This window comes from Panthera pardus, unplaced genomic scaffold (assembly GCF_024362965.1).
Source record: "Panthera pardus isolate Hobbes unplaced genomic scaffold, ASM2436296v1 HiC_scaffold_10, whole genome shotgun sequence".
In the NCBI taxonomy this organism is placed as follows: Eukaryota; Metazoa; Chordata; class Mammalia; order Carnivora; family Felidae; genus Panthera; species Panthera pardus.
Window position 1 is genome coordinate 65,892,113 of NW_026526655.1, and position 20,194 is coordinate 65,912,306.

Below are 20,194 nucleotides of genomic sequence, written 5' to 3' on the forward strand. Positions count from 1 at the left end.
GAAAATCTCTTGGAGACTTATGAGACAATCCTAACAAATTTGATTTTATCTCCAACCTACATTTTATTTAGCTACATTGCTTGAGACCAATAAACATACTAGATATCAGAATAAGGTATTTTAAACACACATACACACACACTTCCAAGAGTGTTACGTTAAATTCTAATGGTTGACATGAATACTCGTTTTTCAATGCTTTTGTTTAGTGTGTTCTGTTTTATGGCTAAGGAAATGATGACTGGCATCAAACTCCTATTAAAAATAACTTAAACTAATATTCTGTTTTTACATTTGGGGTTGACTTTTTTAAAGAAACAAAAAGCATATAATCAATGCTTGCCATGTTGTAAGCAATAAAAAAAATAGTAGCTAATATCACTGAAATTATTATCACTACTACTTCTATTACTGCTATTATTTCTGCTATTGCCATTGCTGGTAGCTAATACTTAGCCCCATGTGCCAGATGCTGTGCTATCCATTTCACATCATTCGCCTAGTTAATCCCCACAAAAAGTCTTCGAATTAGGAAGTATTATTATACCCGCTTTACTTTTGAGGAAACTGAGGCAAGAAAGAATCAGTAATTTTTCCATGTCACACAGCTAGTAAGTTGGGAGCCTGGATTTCTACACAAAGGACTCTGGCGACAGTCTGTGCCCTTGATCACTATATACCCTCCCTGCCTTCTGCTGTCATCAACACCATTATCACCATCATCATCACCATCGTGATCATCAAAACCCTAAGTGCTTAAAGTAAATCTCATTACTTAAAAAGCTATAGATTTTTCTTATTTTTAACCACCTTTCACTGACTAGATAACAAAATATTTATGAACATAATATAGAGTATTTGGTATGGAATTATGACTACTCACAGTGTCAATGGTTTATAAACTGTCACAATTTGTTTGTAGAGTAGTATTTACCTGGCTATCTCGCACTGTAGCAATCTTTTTCTTCCAATCAATAATATAAGTATTTGCAAAATAAAACAGTGAGAGCAAGGAAAATGTTTGCATATGTGCTTTTAAAAATAACTTTTAAATAGTAAAAGTAAAAAGTAAAAAGCCAAACATAAGCAATATAAACTCAACATGACTTCTAAATAACTCTAACTTAATTCCACAGGCATGTAACAAGGTACTTACCTCTAAACTTCATTCCAATATTTCGAATTACAAGAAATTTGAGAATTTTGAAAATTATTCCTTTAAACCAAGGTAAGAAATGGCATTTAGTCCTTGTCTTTATTTTGATTTATGTACTCCCCTGTATTAATTTGTACTCTCCTGTCATTGCTTGGAGAAATACTAAATTGACCAGTGTTTTGTCTTTAAAATCATGAATTATCTGATCTAGAAGTTTACTTCAGCCACTCCAGAAAAGGTAAAAAAAAATCACATTTATTTGAGTTGGGTTCAGTACTTATGATAACAAAATATAGACATTAATCAAAATATATTATATTCTACTTATTCATTGCATCTTAAGTATTCTTGCACCTTATAAAACTGTCTTTATACTTCTGAGAGAGATAGAAATCTATACAGATATCTAATCTGCTTTCTTTTCCTCACTACATCTAAAAATGAGTTGAAATGAACAAAATAATATAAAATAAGATAAATTCCATTTGGCTCGGAGTGCTTGGATAGGATGCATTCCACATGCCACAGAGTTCAAGGAGGTTCTGCTGAATAAGTAGAGCTGTGACCACGTTGATGGAAGATGCTGAGGACTAATTTACAGCTCCCATTTCTAAAGATCTCCTAGAGAAATCCACCTACACCTTCTAATTTGTGTTAAGAATGAATAAAAACAATCAGCTAGGAACAGCTCCGCTCAGTGTTGTTGGCCACTGAGTCAGAAGTCTGAAACAGGTGGACCAATAAACACAGAGGCAAATGTCATAATACCAAAAATTATATCTACAGATAATTTTTGTCCACTGCAAAACCATCAATAAGGCCAGATATATGTGTACAATGTACTTGGAGTCCAGGCAGGGAAAAACAGCAAGAAGATTGAAGAATGTGGTGATGGGTGGTGTATGGCCCTGTGGATAAATTAAAACATTGATTTATGCACATTAAGTGGCTGAATTATATGATTTATGAATTCTAGCTCAATAAAGCTATTTAAGAAAAATGGCCTATGCATGGCAAATTCATCAAACCCGGGAAACAAGTAGCAGTGAGAGTTGCCCTGGTAGGAATTCCCACAATTCAAGCTCCCTTATGACTTTCTGCAAATTGCTAGAACATAAAATTGCATCACCTGAGTCTTCATCTTAGGCTCAGGATTAAAGATTATAGAACAAATCAGGTGAATCCAAGCTAATACAAGAAGAACATACTCACTGGAGTTAGAAACACATAGGCTGATAAAAACTGCTCATTTTTTCAAGGGAGAAAATAATCCAGGTGAATAAGCAATACAGTGTATGAAAGTATTTTGTAATACAAAACGAGAAATATACTATTTAAGAGAATGAAAATAATCCTCTTTTTTCTTTAAAAAATATGCTCTAAGGAATAGGGGCTAGCATAAGAAATCATCTTTTTTTGTAGGCCTTCAGAAGAAAACCTAGACTCTTTGGAAAAGTCTCTACTTATGTCTTCTGCCCATTTCTCCCCTGGATTATTTGTTTTTTGGATGTTGAGAAGCTTTTTATCTTTTGCACAGTGAAGGAAACAATCAACAAAACTAAAAGGCAACTGATGAAATGGGAGAAAATATTGGCAAATGACATATCAGATAAAGGGTTAGTATCCAAAATCTATAAAATCTTATCAAACTCAACACACCAAAACCACACAATCCAGTGAAGAATTGGGCAGAAGACATGAATAGATAGATACTTTTCCAAAGAGTCTAGGTTTTCTTCTGAAGCACTACAAGAAAGATGATTTCTTATGTACTACACTGTATGTTAACTAACTTGAATTTAAATGAATAAGTTAAAATTAAAAATTAAAAAAGGAGAAAACCTAGACTCAAGGGCAAGATGAAAATGAGATGATGAAATAGACAAATAAAAAGTAATAAAAACTATAATACCCTTTCAAAAAAAAGTGATAAAACTATAATACCCTTGGTGAATAAATATCTAATGGTAATAGAAGCATTAGAATATGGTATTATCAGGGCACCTGGGTGGCTCAGTTGGTTAAAGATCAGGCTCCTGACTTCTGCTTGGGTCATGATCTCATGGTTCATGGGTTGGAGCCCCACATAAGGCTCCACCTGGAGCTCTCTCCCTCTCTCTCTCTCTCTCTCTCCCTCTCTCTCTCTCTATCCTCAGCTTTCTCTCTCTCTCTGAAAACAACATAAAAAAATTAATAAAAATATAAATAAATAAATAAATAAATAAGAATTGCACATAGCAAAAAAAAAAAATTAATAGTATAATTCCAAGTGGCAAAAAAAGGCTATAAATAAGTATTTCTGGATGATAGAAATTATAATTTGTTTATTTAATCTAGATATCTCATTTCTTTTAAACCATAGGAATAACTTTTTTTTAACCCTATCCTAAGACATTAAAGAAACCCAATCATCCAACAAGGTCATTAAAAAAGATTTTCAGGAGCACCTGGGTGACTCAGTTGGTTAAGCATCTGACTTTGGCTCATGGTTCATGAGGTCTAGCCCCAGGTCAAGGTCTGTGCTGACAGCTCAGAGCCTGGAGCCTGCTTTGGATTCTGTGTCTCCCTCTTTATCTGCCCCTCCCCTGTTCTCACTCTGCCTCTCTTTCACTCTCTCTCTCTCTCTCAAAAATAAACATTAAAAAATTTCTAAATAAAAAAATAGATTTTCAATTCTCACAATAATATATGAAACAGGTATTATTAACCCCATTTTAAAGCTAATAAAACGGAAACAGAAATATTGATAACATCGCAGAACTAGTATAGTCTTCTCCATTGTTGAGCTGAACAGTTATTAGGATCCTAAATATAAACAGACCAACAACAAATAAGAAGAGAGTAAGGGAAAAAAGAGAAGAAGGAAGGCAGGAAGACAGGCAGGAAGGAAAATACATAGTATTATCTATGAAGTACAATTACAGTGTTTTTGTTTTTTGTTTCTTTATGTTTTCAGAATTGAGCTTTGTTTAAAAAAATTTTTTTTAATTGAAATGCAGTTGATGCACAATGTTACATCAATTTTAGTGTACAACATAGTGATTCTATCAGTCTGTTATGCTATCCTCACCACAACTGTAGCTACCATCTGTCAATATACAGTCCTATTACAATACCTTTGGCTATATTCCCCATGCTGTACCTTTCATCCCCATGACTTATTCATTCCATAACTGGAGGCCTGTACCTTCCACTCCTCTTTACTAATTTTGTCCATCTCCCAACCCCTTCCCCTCTTGCAACCGCCAGTCAGTTCTCTTTATTTATGAGTCTGTTTATCCTTTTTGTTAATTTGTTCATTTGGTTTAGTTTTTAGATTCCACATATATGTGAAATCATATGGTGTTTGCCTTTTGCTGCCTGACTTACTTCACTTAACACAATACCCTCTAGATCTATCCATGTTGTAGCAAATGGCAAGATCTCATTCTTTTTTATGCCTGAATTACATTCTATCACATGTGTAAATGACATCTCTTTATCCATTCATCTATCAATGGACACTTAGGTTGCTTCCTGATCTTGGCTATTGTAAATAATGCTGCAATAAACATAGGGGTGCATGTATCTTTTTGGATTAGTGTTTTCTTTGGATAAATACCCAGCAGTGTAATTACTGGATTTTACTCTAGCTCTAGTTTTAATTTTTGGGGGGAAACTCCAATTTGCATTCCCACCAACAGTGCGTGAGATTTCTGGAGCAGGTTTTCTTTAATAAATAGAAAAATGAGTTCCTTAAATAAAGTCAGCTTTAAGGCTGAATTCTTGATTAGTAAGTGTTCTGATGTAAATACAGCCTGCATATATCACCATTGTGTATTATTGTTCTTAATTAATTTCTTCATGTCCTACTTAATCAGTTCTAAAAATTGAATTCTTAGAAAGTTAATGAAAGAATAGTATAGAATACTGCTATTTCAAACTGTTTGTTTTGACAACATTTGTAATCCATTTTGATTTATAACTTCACACTTTTACTTATGCTTATAAACAATGGTGGTTGGTATGGAAAGCAGTAACCAAGAGAAAAAGTCTTGTTCTTTATAGTATAGGGAAACAAATAACTAATTTTAAAATTTGTGTCTGAATAATTTTTTATCAGATGTAACAAATTAGCAATAAGATAGAAACCTCAAAGTTTGGACTTTTATTCATTTTATTTATTAGATATAGATAATGTATTTTAGATTATAAAATACAAAGCTGCTGATTTTAATGGGCTAGGCATTTGCCATGGAGGAATTTTGCTAATGCTGCTTTACTAAGATATTTTACTTTATCAAAAACAAACCTTTCTCTTTTTAGGTCTGAAGTCTTTTGTAGGAATCCTGACCCACTGCTTGAAGAAACTTACTGGTGTCATTATCCTAACTCTATTTTTTCTGAGTGTATTTTCTCTGATTGGCATGGGGCTCTTCATGGGCAATCTGAAGCATAAGTGTTTGCGATGGCCCCAAGAAAATGAAACTGTAACCCTGCACAACAGAACTGAAAATCCATATTATATTCGAGGTAAGAATCACTTGCCATCCGCATCAAAAAAATTAAAACTTTTCTTAAAGGCCGAGCAGCCTTCACAGAAATGTTGGACACTCAACTTCAGAACAAACTTCTTGTAAACGTTGTAACTATGCTCAAGTACATGCACCCCCTGCTTTTTGAAAGTTCACGTTTAGCCGCTTAGCTTTTACCAAAGCCCTACATGAGTACCTGTTTTCGCTAACAGAGGAAATCTGAAGAGGATTTTCACTTTTATGAAAATGACTAAAGGCAAAAATAGCATTCAGCATTTGTTTTGCAGCAAGCCATCCTAGAGGTAGTGCACGGAGAGGAGTCTGGCCCCACCAAAGCTCCCTCCCCTAGAGCCACATTCAGCATCTCAACATCAAGCTGCCATAGCTTTGAATTATGTGTGTGAGCACCTGTGCCTTATTTCAGTTTATTTCCTGCATCTGTTAGCAAGATGTGTCCTAAAGTATCAGAAAAGCCTAAGAGAGGTTATTTTGGATGCCTGGCCATGCTCACAAACTTTTCCCTATAAACTAATGGTAATTGTTTCTTTATGCCATTTCCATTTACAAAAAGTTTTATTAGGAGTGTTCTGCTTTTGGATAGCGGGGGAAACCTATACTGATATGGATCAGTTTCATTTATGAGGATTGCAAAGTTCCAATCTTCAGACAGTTCAATAAGGGAAACCTATGTTTGGAATTGCTAAGTTTTGTAAATTTTATCCTTTAAAAAATAAATATAACCAAAGTCTTACTTTAAATTTCATCAAAGTAGAATCCTCACAATACTACCTTTATTTAATAAAGTTTTTTGAAGTATAAATTTACATTTACTCATTAGCAATTTTAAAGTGACCTTATAAATTAAAAAATGGCCTGCATTATAGAAATTCTTTCTATTCTTGGATTTCAATTACTGCTGATCATTTTAAATGCTTTGGGTCATCCTTTGGTAAATATTAAACATATTTTAGGCTAATAGTCATAATGCCAAAATAAATATTGCTTGGCTTTTATATGTAAGTAATTCATATGCCTGATCACATATCTTTGCCATAATCCTGCAGAGAAGTGAATGACCCCTGTTACAAACAGAAAAATGGAAGTTCAGAGAAATTCAGTGAGTGTTCCAGCATATTATTACTATTCATTGATTAAAACTAGGATTCTAACCATGATCAATCTGGCTTTCAAATCCATGCCCTCTCCATCAGGCTGTACTCTCCTATTGGATTTTTTGCTCATATTAAAATTATTGGGTCCTTTTTGATAGTATTTAGAAAAAAATAAAAGTGTATTTTTAAACTAATAAAAATAAAATGTTGAATTTTTTGTAGTCCCTCTGCATGACTTTTATTTGTATTTGAATACATTAAGTCACAAAACAAATCTGAATAAATTTTACTCTCTGGCTTACCCCATAATATCATTATGATTCAAGTCATATAAAATTATTGGTATATGAATATGTGAAATGTTTCCTTATTATATGTGTCTATTCTATGGTCTTGATTCTAGTGGTAAGACAACAGAAAATGGATATTAAATCTTAGATTCCAGTTGAAATACTCTTTGGTTTCTTTAGTTATAACAAAATATGCAAATTATATAAAAATAAACAGTATTTACTACTTTACTGGTTATTGCTAGGAAAACAAATCCAGGCTCATCTTAGCATAATAGTATATGATAAAGAAATCACTTTTTAAAAATTACCACTTTAAAATTTGTCCAATTATAGTCATTCCATCTCCTCTAAAAACATGTTAGGAATGCTAAAAATATTATATGTGTAAAATGTTATTTAACCTAATTGCCATGTCATAGTCCTTGCACTTAGAAGAGTATTTGGGACTGCCCACTACTACTGTCAAATTTCATTTGGTTTTTGACTGCCATTTAAAAGGTTTGATCAATGGTTCCTAACTATGATTTAAAAATTCTTCTAAAATTATTTTAGCCAACAAGTTAAAGGGACATTATTTGAGATTGGAGTAATTCAATTGTGTGTGTGTATATGTATACATGTATATGTATACACGTATATGTATATAATTTTACATACACACTCATACAATCAGGACAGATCTCATGTGTTCTTCTCTGTGATTAAAATTCAGAACCTAAAATCAATGCTCCTAAGCATGCATGTTCCCATCCCTGGTAGCTCATATCTAAAAACACAATTTACATTTTGAATTACAGCACATTAAGGATACCTGAATAACTTGTATGGGCTAAGATTCAGATTAACTTAAACTGTGATTAGAACTGGTGACATCAGGCAAGTAACTGGCACTGGATACTCAGTGTAGAAAAATAAGCTTCAGAGTGGGAAGAGAACGGCAGTTGAACCCAAAGGCAGAAATATGGTCTTTTGTGAAGGAAGATCATTTAGGAATAAGCCCTGTAAGAAAAGGTCCTCAGCTTTCAAACACTTCAGTCTTGGGAATTTTTCCTTCACAGGTCCTGTCATACCTGACTGGTTATATTCATTTTCCAGAACTCTATTTTTAAAAGGGATTCTCCTCTTTGTATGCTGAGTTGTTACTTTTGGGGCAGTGACGTATGTGGATTTCCAGAGGTCTCTTGGCCTCTTCATCACATGCTAGGGATGTGTAGGGTTTTGCAGATTTTTTTTTATAAAGGCCTTCCTTTTCACTATAGCAAGGAATGTTCCTCTTCTATGCAGATATAGACGGATATCAGATATGCTGTTTGTTCAAAATTAGATACAGAATATAATTTCTTTCCTATTTTTCAGAAACAGAAAATTTTTATTATTTGGAAGGAGAAATATATGCTCTTCTCTGTGGCAACAGAACAGATGCTGGGTAAGTGGTGTTAATGTTCTTGTATCAAGTCAGTATCATTGATCCATAGTATTTATTGAATGGTTATTGCTTTGGCTTATTTTTCTCATCTAATAACATTATCTCATTTTATCACTAAAACCATGCTGAGAAGTATACAACATGGAATACTATTAATCTGATTTTACAGGAAAAAGCAATAAACAGACTAGTTAAATGATTTATTCAAGGTCAAGAAGTTAGTAAGTGGCAGGTCTGAGGTCTGATCTTCTGTTTTCAGTATGCCCCAGAGCTAGTAGGAATTATCAAGAAAGACGGTATAATCTTTTCTTTGGCTAGAAGCCTTTGAAGAGAAGAAATATGAAAGATGCACTATTATTTCATTTATTTTATGGTTTGTATATCTTTTATGACTATAACTTACATTCATAAAAAGTTTATTGCTCTAAAAAAACAGTACTTATAAGTAACTCTTCAGTGATATGACAAGACTCTCAAGTCTTATTGTCCTATAATTTCAAATGAAGAGAAAAGAAAGTAGAAATGCAGTGCTTCTCAGCAGTACTAGCACTCCTATAATTCTTTATGTTACTTTCCTCAACTGGAAATGATCGGATGCCCTTCTGTAGGCTCAGCTCTTTCTTTGGCTCTGGGGCCCAAATTAACAAAAATCATATGGGGGTAGAGGGGCATGAGTTATGTAGTTTCTATATTCAGGTGATTTAGACATTTTGTTGCTTGTTCAACTCTTTGCCCAGCTACTGCCAGGCTTCAATTCTATTCTCAAGTCCATTTTGTGAACCCATCTCACAGTGTCTGCCACACCACACTCCAGATAACCCTTTTCATGGACATCTCAACTCAGATATGACCTGAAATGCTTGTTGAAAATAGCTTGTCATAAACAATCAGAATCACATTGATGTATTTCAAGATCAGAGGAGAAAGTCATGCAGTGTTTTCACCTGTAGCCACCATACCTTGCTGCATCGTAAACTATCCCAAAAGTTAGTGCCTTAAGACAAGAACAAAAATCTATTTGTTCAGATTCCGTGGGTTAGCAGTTTAGCAAGCCTCAGTGCGCGAGTACATTTTAAACCTCTCTTTGCATCATATTTGTTAACTATTAACAAAAGTCCAAAACAACGATGGCCAATGCCAGAATGACATTGGAGGAAAGTACACAAGGGTGTCGATAGAGGGAAGCATGATTTATCAGGCCACTACTGTAATAGCCGTCCCCAATACCCAAGCCCCCAAAAGACAAAAGTATGAAGACTCCAGGAGAGGAGATGAGATAAATCTTTAATCTGATCTTTGTACCAACATGCAAGTACTGTTTATAAATTGTCTATGTGATAAGTGTTTTCTCACCCTTAAATAATAGTATCTGAGGGCTTGAGGTGAGAGCATTTGAAAATTAAACCCTCAGCCACTGCAATTTTGCTTTTAGCACTGTTATTTTCCATCACTTTGATATTGGGTAGGAAAGAAATTTTTAACAAGACGTTGGGCAAAAGACCATTTGTGAGCCCCTTTTTCCTTTTAGCTTATCACTTATGTTAACTTAATATCGACCTCTTTGGAGCTTTTTCACTGGGAATTACTTAGGAGAAGACTACTCCCTGTGGAAGAAAGAGCCCTTTATTATTCATGGGTGGATGTTCTATACTTATGATTTGGCCATAATCTGAAAGTCACTTAAGAGTAAGCAGTTTTTCTTTTCTTTGTCTTCTTTAGTCAGTGTCCTGAAGGATATGTGTGTGTGAAAGCTGGCACAAATCCTGATTATGGCTTCACAAATTTTGACAGTTTTGGCTGGGCATTACTTGCCCTGTTTCGGTTAATGACGCAAGATTACCCTGAAGCACTTTACCAGGTAAGAATGGAGAGAATATGCACTGCACATAAAAATGGTGTCATGCCCCTCCCTTCTAAAATAATGGTCTAATGTAACACGGTTTATTAAATTTTTATGAGGAAAAGAATTTGAAGACAGAAAAGAGAATCAGAATTACTGAATATCAAACTATATGCTAATGCTGAACCCAAGTCTGTGCCCTTATGCATATTACATTTAATCTTTGAAACAATCTCGCAAGACCAATATATATATGCCTTTTATATGAAGACACTAAGATCAGAGTGGTTGGGTAACCTCTCCAAACTTACAAAATTTGTAATTTCCAGAAATCACAGTCCTGCTCTGTGATATCATTCATTTGATATTAACTAAGTAAATAACATTTCTAAGTACTAATTCTTCAGTCAAAAAATTTAAACCAATGAGGTTACCATGTATTAAGAACTGTTTTTACTCAATGCCTACAATGTACTATTTTACTCTAATTCTTCTATTTCTTCTCATTCCCTTTTAATATTTAATCATGTTGTTATTATAACAGAAAGCTTGCTGTTATAAGACTTGAAATCCAAACTCTTGAGGGTCTCTCTTCGTAACTGATGATTTGTGTGCCATAGTTTCTCAGAAAGATATAATACTCATTTGAATGGAGATTCAATGTCTCTTTTAAGAGAAGTTTAATCACAGTAGAATATGCAATGTTAGTTTAGCAGCATAGTTAATATCAAAGCCTATTAGGTAAAACAAATAAATTACTTCAAATTTCCAAAGTACTTACAGTTGAAGGAGAATACTCTTTTTTAAAACATGCACATACATCCCCTCGTTTTATGACTGGATAGATAAATTATGTTGTGTGTGTGTACAAGTCATTAATAATGATAGGACTTTTAGCACAAAGGTTCTTACTGTGTTACATTATTAAATGAAAACCAAGTAAAAACACACATACAGCACAATTATATTTCTAGTAACAGACATATATGAAAATATTAAAATGACTTTTTAAAATGCAAATTGTTTTTCTAATTTTGTAAGGTATTTATTTATATTGTTACTTTCCAGACTTTTTGACACGTATCAATGCCTCCTCCACAACACTAAGAACTTATTTCTGAAATTATCTTATCATGTTATCCTACTTCTAATCAGAGGTTTCCACATTCCTATGAGATGAAGTTCAAAGTCCAAATGCAAGGACTTGGAAGGTCTGTGGTGACCTTCAAGATCTTGTTTCTGCATACTTCTGCAGATTTATTTCCTAACAATATCTCAATATGTACTCTCTGCTTTGTTTGAGTATAAAAAAGTCTTGCTGTTTCCTAAGTGAGCTTTTCCCCATAATTTCTTGTTTCAATGTATGTTGTACCCTCAGCCTAAATTCAAGTTTCTTTCTATATTCAGTCTCATGCCTTAAATTCATACCTCAAAGCCAAAAGAAATCTTGAGCTTTTCCCCAAGCCCTCCTTTCTGATCCAAGGAAATCCTACACCAGAATTCTATGGCACCCTATAATTCCCTCTAATTGTGGTTATTTTAATTACTTGTTCAGCAGTTTCTTCCATTAGGAGATATACTACCTAAAAAGAAGTATTTTGTCTTATTTTAATTTTTATGGCTCAGCATCACATAGAAATGTTTGATGAAATTTAAATAAATAAATAAATAAATAAATAAATAAAGTGAATACTTATGGATTGTATCAATTTATATAATAATAAATGTTTTGTCTTTTTTGGTTATAGCCCTCAAAGTATGTTTTCTAATGTTCTGGTTAGCATTGTTCTAAAGGAAATGCTTTCCCACTACCAGTGAAATGAAAAATTAGTCTGGGAGTACCCTAGTGGAGTACACATAGGACTTTCATCAATATTGCACTCTATTGAGTAGCATAGATAAGGTTCACTTTGATTTGGACTGGGTATTCGCTCTCAGCACTGCCCCAAACCGAATTGACATGGCTAGGGAAATTCAGCTACTATCCCCAAAGAAAACATCTCATATTTTGGAGAATACAATTCTCCATTCATCAGATATTTATTTGATCCAAGCACTCTTTGATATACCATGGGTACAGAAATGAACAAAACAAATGTGAGTCCTTATAGACATAAACATAACGCTATGTTTAACAATGCGTTCTCTCCATAGGCTATGTACATCTTCACATGCACTATTTCATTTGATTTTCATAACAAACCTATGCTTTAGGGGCTATAATTAGCCCCAACTTCAAACTAAAATATAGTAAAACTAGAATACATATACTTTTCCATCATAATAAGAGTTTATATTCATACTTTTATCCTCCACCAGTTTCAAATAGTAGAAAGAGCAAAAACTTTGAGTTCAGGCATTCCTCCATAGCTGTGAGATCTTTGGCAAATCATTTTGCCTCATTTTCATCTTTTTTATGCATATTGGAAATAATAGTAAATACCACGTAAGTGTGTTGCATAGAATTAATGAGATAATATTTATTACTGTGTATGGCCTGCAGTATATCCCACAATATCTATTACTGACTCCTGAATGTAAATGATAGCTAGTTCAGTGAGAAAAATATTTAACAAAATCCTAAATAGGTGACTCACTGGGGAAAAAGGTTTATTAAAAAAAAACTTTTAAAGATAAATGTACTATAGATTAATACAGAATTCTCCTTGATTGAATGTTGGAACATATTAATCTGTAAACATTTTTAACTCTGTCATAACAACATAATATTTTCTGTAAATAATACTTATCTATTGATTCAAGTGGATGCTTAAAAATTAAGACTATTCTCATCTGGGTTTTTTCTTTTTTTAGATTTTGTTTATATACTTTTACTCAATGATGATAAATCAGTAGCCTGTATTGCTTATATAGGGGACTGTATAAATCACTTACAATTTCTAAATTTTAAAATTTTTCATCTATCTTATGTAATATTATGAAATAAAAGCTAGTCAGTGCTCACTTTTGAAATCTAAAATCTTGGTTTTCCTATCCGTAAGTGACTTCAAATAAGTGAATTATATGATTTCCCCATGTGATTTGTGTAAATGTTCTTCACCAAAGTTTTTCTAACAGATAGAGAAATATTCCTGTTCCCCACCTATTTGAATAGACCTAAGTTTGTACCTTGTTATGATGTTTCCATAATGTTATGATCAGAAGAAATTAATCTCTAAACATTCATTCTCTGACTATATTCAGCTCCATATATTTAATGATTCTACTGTAAAGGAAATAGTCTTTCAAATTCAGGCTTTCCAGCTTTCTTTATTGAGAGATGACAATTTTTTCCTTTCAATATCTTTTCTCTGTTAGTGAAGATCTAAACACCGGATGCTCACCCTAATTTAATTAAATTACTAAATTCTCTCTTTGGGTTTTTTACCATGTATTCTGTACCTTACATATATATCTAAAGATAAAGAGCTTTTCTCTTATTTCTCCAGGTAAAGCCAGTAAAACTGTCTTGTGATTACATCCCACTCACAACTAAATTATTTTCATAACAAAATTTCATTTTCCATTTTAAAATAGGAGATTATAGGAAGACAAATAACAGTTTTCTCTTTTTTCTTGTTTTCCAACTGTCCTTAGATCCTGTATGCTTCTGGGAAGGTCTACATGATATTTTTTGTTGTGATAAGCTTTTGGTTTGCTTTTTACATAGCAAGTTTATTCTTGGGCATACTTGCTATGTCCTGTGAAGAAGAAAAGCAGAAAGCTGCTGAAAAAGCTGAGAAGACTGAGCCACAATTTCAGCAGACTTTAAAAGAACTTCAAGAAGGAGACAAGGCAGCCGAGGTATAAATTTCTCATACTGCTTCATAGGATCACAGAGTTTGAGTTATCTTCTCGAGATCTTGGAGTATATTGCTTTCTACTAGGTGCTCAGTGTCTGTGCATTGTATGTGATAAAAAGATCAAAAATAATCTTCATAAGTGGGCTCTCACTTTTGCTACATAACATTATTTCCTGAGTGTATTGTGGACAGAGTGACCAACATCTATAAATATTTCTATAAGACCGAAATTTTTTTGTTCCAGAATGTGTATAACTGCTACTGAAAAGTATGGATATATCATTTTTCAAACTTGACTTCTCTTAATGCAGGTTTAGGTTATTGATTTAAGCTTGCTCAGACAACACATCAGAATTAACTGGAAAATTTCAGTGCTGAATTCAATAGCAATAATGCCTTCCATAATTTAGAAATCATAAAGTACTAAAAGCATGGACTAAAAGTACAGTCTTGAAGTTGTAGAAAGAGAAAAACATGCACTTGACTGGCTTTCTAGCTCTTTCAAGAGGAAATGCACTATGCATCTTGATATATGGAGTTATTTTCTCCATGGAATAATTAATTCCATGATTAGTAAAACTTAATAAGGTTTTACTCCAATTTTCAATTATTTTAGAGTTGTGTTTAAGTATATTTCAGGTCTTTAGCCTCATAGCAAAAGATTCAATCTATGAATCTGAAAGTATTGACAGAAGTAGCACTAAAGGAAGTTATATAAATTATCCCTAAAAATCTAAATCGTGCCGTAAATGTACCAGAAGGAACAGGACCCAGGAAAGCAACCAGAAGTACCTCTCTTATATTCAGTAGGACCTGGCAATTTCACACCTCTTTCTCAGTTGGAGAGGGTTAGGTTTAGCCCAGTGTCCTAACACCCATATCAGAGCTGTTGAGGTGTATGGTGGGCAGGATCCAGGGGTCTGGGGTAGGGTACAATCCATGCCTCTTCCAGGTGTTGACCCCTTCCCCTGTGTTGTGCAGAACCCTCTTGCCTGGGAGCTTGGTCTTTGGAGGGTGCTGGACCCAAACTGGTCACAGTAAAGTTGAGTGCTCCTTGACCAGAATGGCTTGTTATAAGGCCTCACTTGGGGGAGGACAGCCATGCCCTTCCTCCTTTTCCATTCGTTTAGATTTGTTACTATTTTGCACTCTTAACACCTGCTAGCAAATATTGTCTACACTGGAAAAAGAACCTCGATGGTAAAAGGACAGATTGAGGGAGCAGACAAAAGATAGAAAGGACTTATACTGAGACTCTATCATACAAAGAAGATAAAAAGAGGTGGGGAAAAGCAAAGAGCCAAGATACATTCTGGCACTAAGTGGAGTGTGCAGTAAGGCTGGGTAAGAGGTTCGTTAATACCAAAGGTAACTTCTGGGTCAAAAGGGTAAAATGTTAACTTCCCTACATATGTAACTCTTTATTTACTCATCATCAATGAAGAAGCTCTAGAAAAGTCTTTCTACTAAAAATATGGAATCTGAATAACATAATATAGGATCATACCAAATTAAAAGTTATTGATAAATACTATATTTGCATGGTTCATAACATGCATACCATTGAAACAAGAAGCAATTATAAACAGTATGAAGAAAACATGTATAAAGAGAGGCTATTGAGTGTAGCCATTATATCACCCATGAGGAAGCCAGAGAAAAATTACAAAAGATTTTTGTCTTCAGAAATGAGTGTGGGGTCCTTCTGATTGAATGATGATGGTCTGAATGATATGTTGAATGTATAATTTGTCTCAAAGTGATATTTCAAATGTCAAGGGCTACCCACAAATGTATTCAAGAGCACAATATTCTCTTATCCCAAGATAAGATGCCCTATTAACTCTGGAAGAACTTGAATTATTTCCCAGTTTCTTAATATCTCCATTCATTTGGCTGTTTTGGATCAAATAAAGCCTTTCTGGTTTTAATTAAAATCTTTCAATTGTAAAGGATATCTTTTCCTGGAAGAGTGCTAGAACATTTTGTTATGAAAAACTTTTTTGGGAAGTAAGAGCAAAGGTCATTTTCACAAGATGTACTTTCTTTTTTTTGTGTGTGTATACACAAGAAAATACTAGAAAGAGAAGAATTTAAAATGGAACATATTGAAGACACATTAGGTGACTGATGTGATTTAGGACTAATCAGACTCTAATTCCAATGTTGGGATTACTGAGAGATTACCTAAATGCTTCATATTCTCACATTATGGGAAAGCAGTAGATCATCTTAGCTAAGAGCACAGTTTTTCAGTCAAATAGATATAGATTTCAGTCTATTTTAGCCACCTAATAGATGTATGATGTTTGCCAAGTCTCTTAACCTTTCTGAACTTCTTTATCTGTAAGATGTTTATAATTTCAGTATCTGTCTCATAGGTTATTGTGAGATTCCAATGAAATAAATTTTTGTAAAACACTTGGCATGGCTTAGAATATACTAAGTAATTGGGGGAAAAATACAAGAAGACAAACACAAGAAGGTACAGCAGAATAGAATACTCCACCGTAGAATACTCCACCAACATAAAATTCTTAAGTCTTTGACTATACCCCCTTTTAGGGATAATTAAAATAATAATGATGATGATGGTGATAATAATAATAGTATATAATGTTGTGGAGTGTCAACTGTGTTCCACACATGTAATAAGCATTTTCATGAATCCTCAAATGTGATCTTTATTGAGGAGTTCCAGTTATAAAATTTGACCTGTGTTTATTTGTACCTGATTTCTCCAAACTTGACTTCTTTCTTCACCACTTTATTTTTCTGGGGGCTCAATGCTGAAACTATATTATTCCAACAATTACCCAGTTTGCAGCTGAAACTTTCTTAAGAATTGACAGTCACTGGCAATCTCTTCTCCAGAAGAGAATCAGATATATACAACTGTAGGAATATAAATATTTTCAAATATATTTGCCCATCTAAAATGGCATCCTTATAACTCTTCTAATTAAATAAAACATTATTGACAATCTACTATATGCTAAGCATTGTACTAAACATTGGATATTTTAAAATGTTAATAAATACAAATATAGTGTCTATCTTCATGAAGCTAATGGCCTAATGGGGAGATAAACTGTAAAATTATCCTAAACACAAAATTGTACCTCTAGCACCACTAGACATTATGTGTTTCCTGATGTTATGAAACAGGAGACATAAAACACCACATAAAATATATTATTGCCATAACCTGAGCTAAGTCTAGAAGCCTCTAGATCTAACCATCTTCTTCTAGAGACTAGAGGAGAGAGAAGAACACATTAAATTACACTGAAAGGACACAATCTGCCAAATCAAGAATGTGGAAATTCTATAGTTATAAGTGATCCATTATTGTCAACAAATAAATCAGATTAGAAAAAATAAAGGCATGAGATAATCAATAAACCTGTGAACTAAATACATTATGTAAATCTTTTTGTATTTTGATTGGAACAAATCAAGTACAATAGAATGTTTCTGAGCAATGAAAGAAAATTGAGCATGGTCTGGGTATTGGATAATATTAAGGGAATTACTAATTTTCTGATTGCGATCCTAATATTACAATTATGTTTTTTAAAAAGATTATTCTGAGAATTATATGATGTCTGACATATTTTTCCTGAAATATTTTAAATAAAGCAGGGTAAGTAATACGTGAGAAGTGAGGAATATAATGATATTAATTGTTAAGCCTGGATATTGGGTACCTGGCGATTCACTACCTGGTGTTATTCACTACTAAAAAAATAAAATAAAAATAAATTAAACTGTGGAGAGTGCTTTAAAAGTGAGAAATGTGATGCTTTGAGTGCCTATAATAAAGGATTTCCCTGGTAAGAAAATGTTTCTTTTTTTTTTTTTTTAATGTTTATTTATGTTGAGAGAGAGAGAGAGAGAGAGAGAGAGAGAGAGAGACCACGAGCTGGGGAGGGGCAGAGAGAGGGGGAAACACAGAATCCGAAGCAGGCTCCAGGCTCTGAGCTGTCAGCACAGAGCCCAAAGTGGGACTTGAACCCACGAACCTTGAGATCATGACCTGAGCTGAAGTTGGATGCTTAATGGACTGAGCCACCCAGGCACCCCGAGGAAAGGTTTCTAATGGGAAACCAACATTTGAACTGAGATCTGAAGAATGAGTCCATGCTACATGGGGGAGGGAACAGACTAAGTCAAGATGAAAAAGGTCAGTGTGGCTACAGTAGAGAGAGCAAGCGTGATCCCAAGATGAATACTGCAGCTATTCATTGCTAAATGCTAGAAATATGACTGGATTCTTCCTTATTCATACCTACTCTCCAGAGGAAATTTAAACCAGCTGTGACAAGAAGAATTCTAGCCCCTTTTTGCAGTCTAATTTTAACTTTGGATCTGCCTTTATTAGCTCTTAAACTTCCAAAAAGGAGATTACTGAGTCATGATCTTCTCACTTTGCATTATAAAATGGCCATATCCTTAGTTGTTGGCATTCATTTAATATTTTTTAAGAAGTTCCATTGAACTAAATTACTAGACTGGTGTGGTTTATTTGTTTTATATTCTAAAATATATCCACAGTTAGGGGTGCCTGGGTTGTTCATTTGGTTGAGCGTCTGACTCTTCATTTTGGCTCAGGTCATGATCTCACGGTTTCGTGAGTTTGAGCCCCGTGTCTGGCTCTGTCAGCAGCATGGAGTCTACTTGGAATTCTGTCTCTCCCTCTCTTTCTTTGCCCCTCCCCTGCATGTGCTCTCTCTGTCTCTCCCAAAATAAAGAAATAAACTTAAAACAATTTTTAAAAATTTTAAATATATCCACAGTCCAAGCCAAATAAGTAGAAAATTTAACATTGACTGTATCACAATAACATTATTACTGTACTCACTCTATCCACCCCACACAGATGATTATCTTTACTGAATTACTTCTTGGGGTGATTCCGTCAGACATTGTCATTATCAGAAACATCTTTATGAGGAGCAATTCCTCTATATTAATAACAGTGGAAGGTATTATTCACTATATTACAAAATATCATCTTTATGAAGATATACCTGGGAGATCCCTCTTAGACCATAATAACAGAACAATTATGCCTCTACTGTTTTTTTGACTCATGAATATTTGAAATTGCCTATGTTACAACTTATATTTTATAGAATCCTGTAAGTGGGTCAAAAAATACTTTCTGGAGTAAGTATAGTTTAAGTAAATAAATTAACATCACATTCTGGGCCTTTAGCTTACTTTTTTCAATTAAAACAAATAGTGAGGGCACACGGATCTGTAGAACCGCAGAATCTGTCATTTTCCTGATGGAATCAGTATGAAGTCGAGTTGGTTTTCACCTCCTCTGACTCTAGTATTTATGAAATTAGAGGGATCTTGACTGATACTGAATGAGGTGAATATGATGATTCCCTTGATATCTGTGATGCCGATTCATATAGACCACAGCAGAACTTGAACACTGTTTCCTGCAGTGTTAGTAACAGCTGCAGCCCCATGCCAGTTACCTCTGTGCCAGAGGGGGCTTGCCTGTTCAAATTTATTTACTATGTATTTCACCTATTTAGCCGCACCTATTCACCAAGTTAACAAACATACAATATTATCATTCTTGTGTTGCTAAATGTAAAAACTGTTGGGAACTCTGTAGTGTGATATTACCTACCTATTGTCAGTTTCTTAGAGTTTAAATTAAATATAAATTTTATACACGGTCATTAGAAACATCTGGGGTTCTATTTGTGATAACTATGAACTTGTAACATCTACATCAAACCCTAGGAGTGTATTTCCTTTTTTTCAGTTTTTTTAAAAAAAAAATTCTAATGTTTATTTATTTTTGAGAGAGAGACAGAGAGAGAAAGAGAGAGAGCGCATGCAATAGCAAGTGCAAGTGGGGGAGGGGCAGAGAGAGAGGGAGACAATTCAAAGCTGTCTCCAGGCTCTGAGCTGTCAGCACAGAGCCCAGGGCAGGGCTTAAACTCACAAGCTGTGAGTTCATGATCTGAACCGAAGCTGGATGCTTTACTGACTGAACCTCCCAGCCCCACCCCACCCCCACC

At 34.1% G+C, this 20,194-nt stretch overlaps 1 protein-coding gene across 1 annotated transcript in view; it reads left to right on the forward strand.

Annotated features, from left to right (window-relative positions):
• Window positions 1-20,194, forward strand: part of SCN7A (sodium voltage-gated channel alpha subunit 7) — a 79,363-nt gene that overhangs the window by 23,946 nt on the left and 35,223 nt on the right. The window contains exons 6-11 of the mRNA XM_053908035.1: window positions 1,137-1,228; window positions 5,462-5,668; window positions 8,432-8,501; window positions 10,221-10,359; window positions 12,890-12,892; window positions 13,939-14,145. Of these exons, the coding sequence (XP_053764010.1) occupies window positions 1,137-1,228; window positions 5,462-5,668; window positions 8,432-8,501; window positions 10,221-10,359; window positions 12,890-12,892; window positions 13,939-14,145 (718 nt within the window). The remainder of the gene's footprint in view (window positions 1-1,136; window positions 1,229-5,461; window positions 5,669-8,431; window positions 8,502-10,220; window positions 10,360-12,889; window positions 12,893-13,938; window positions 14,146-20,194) is intronic.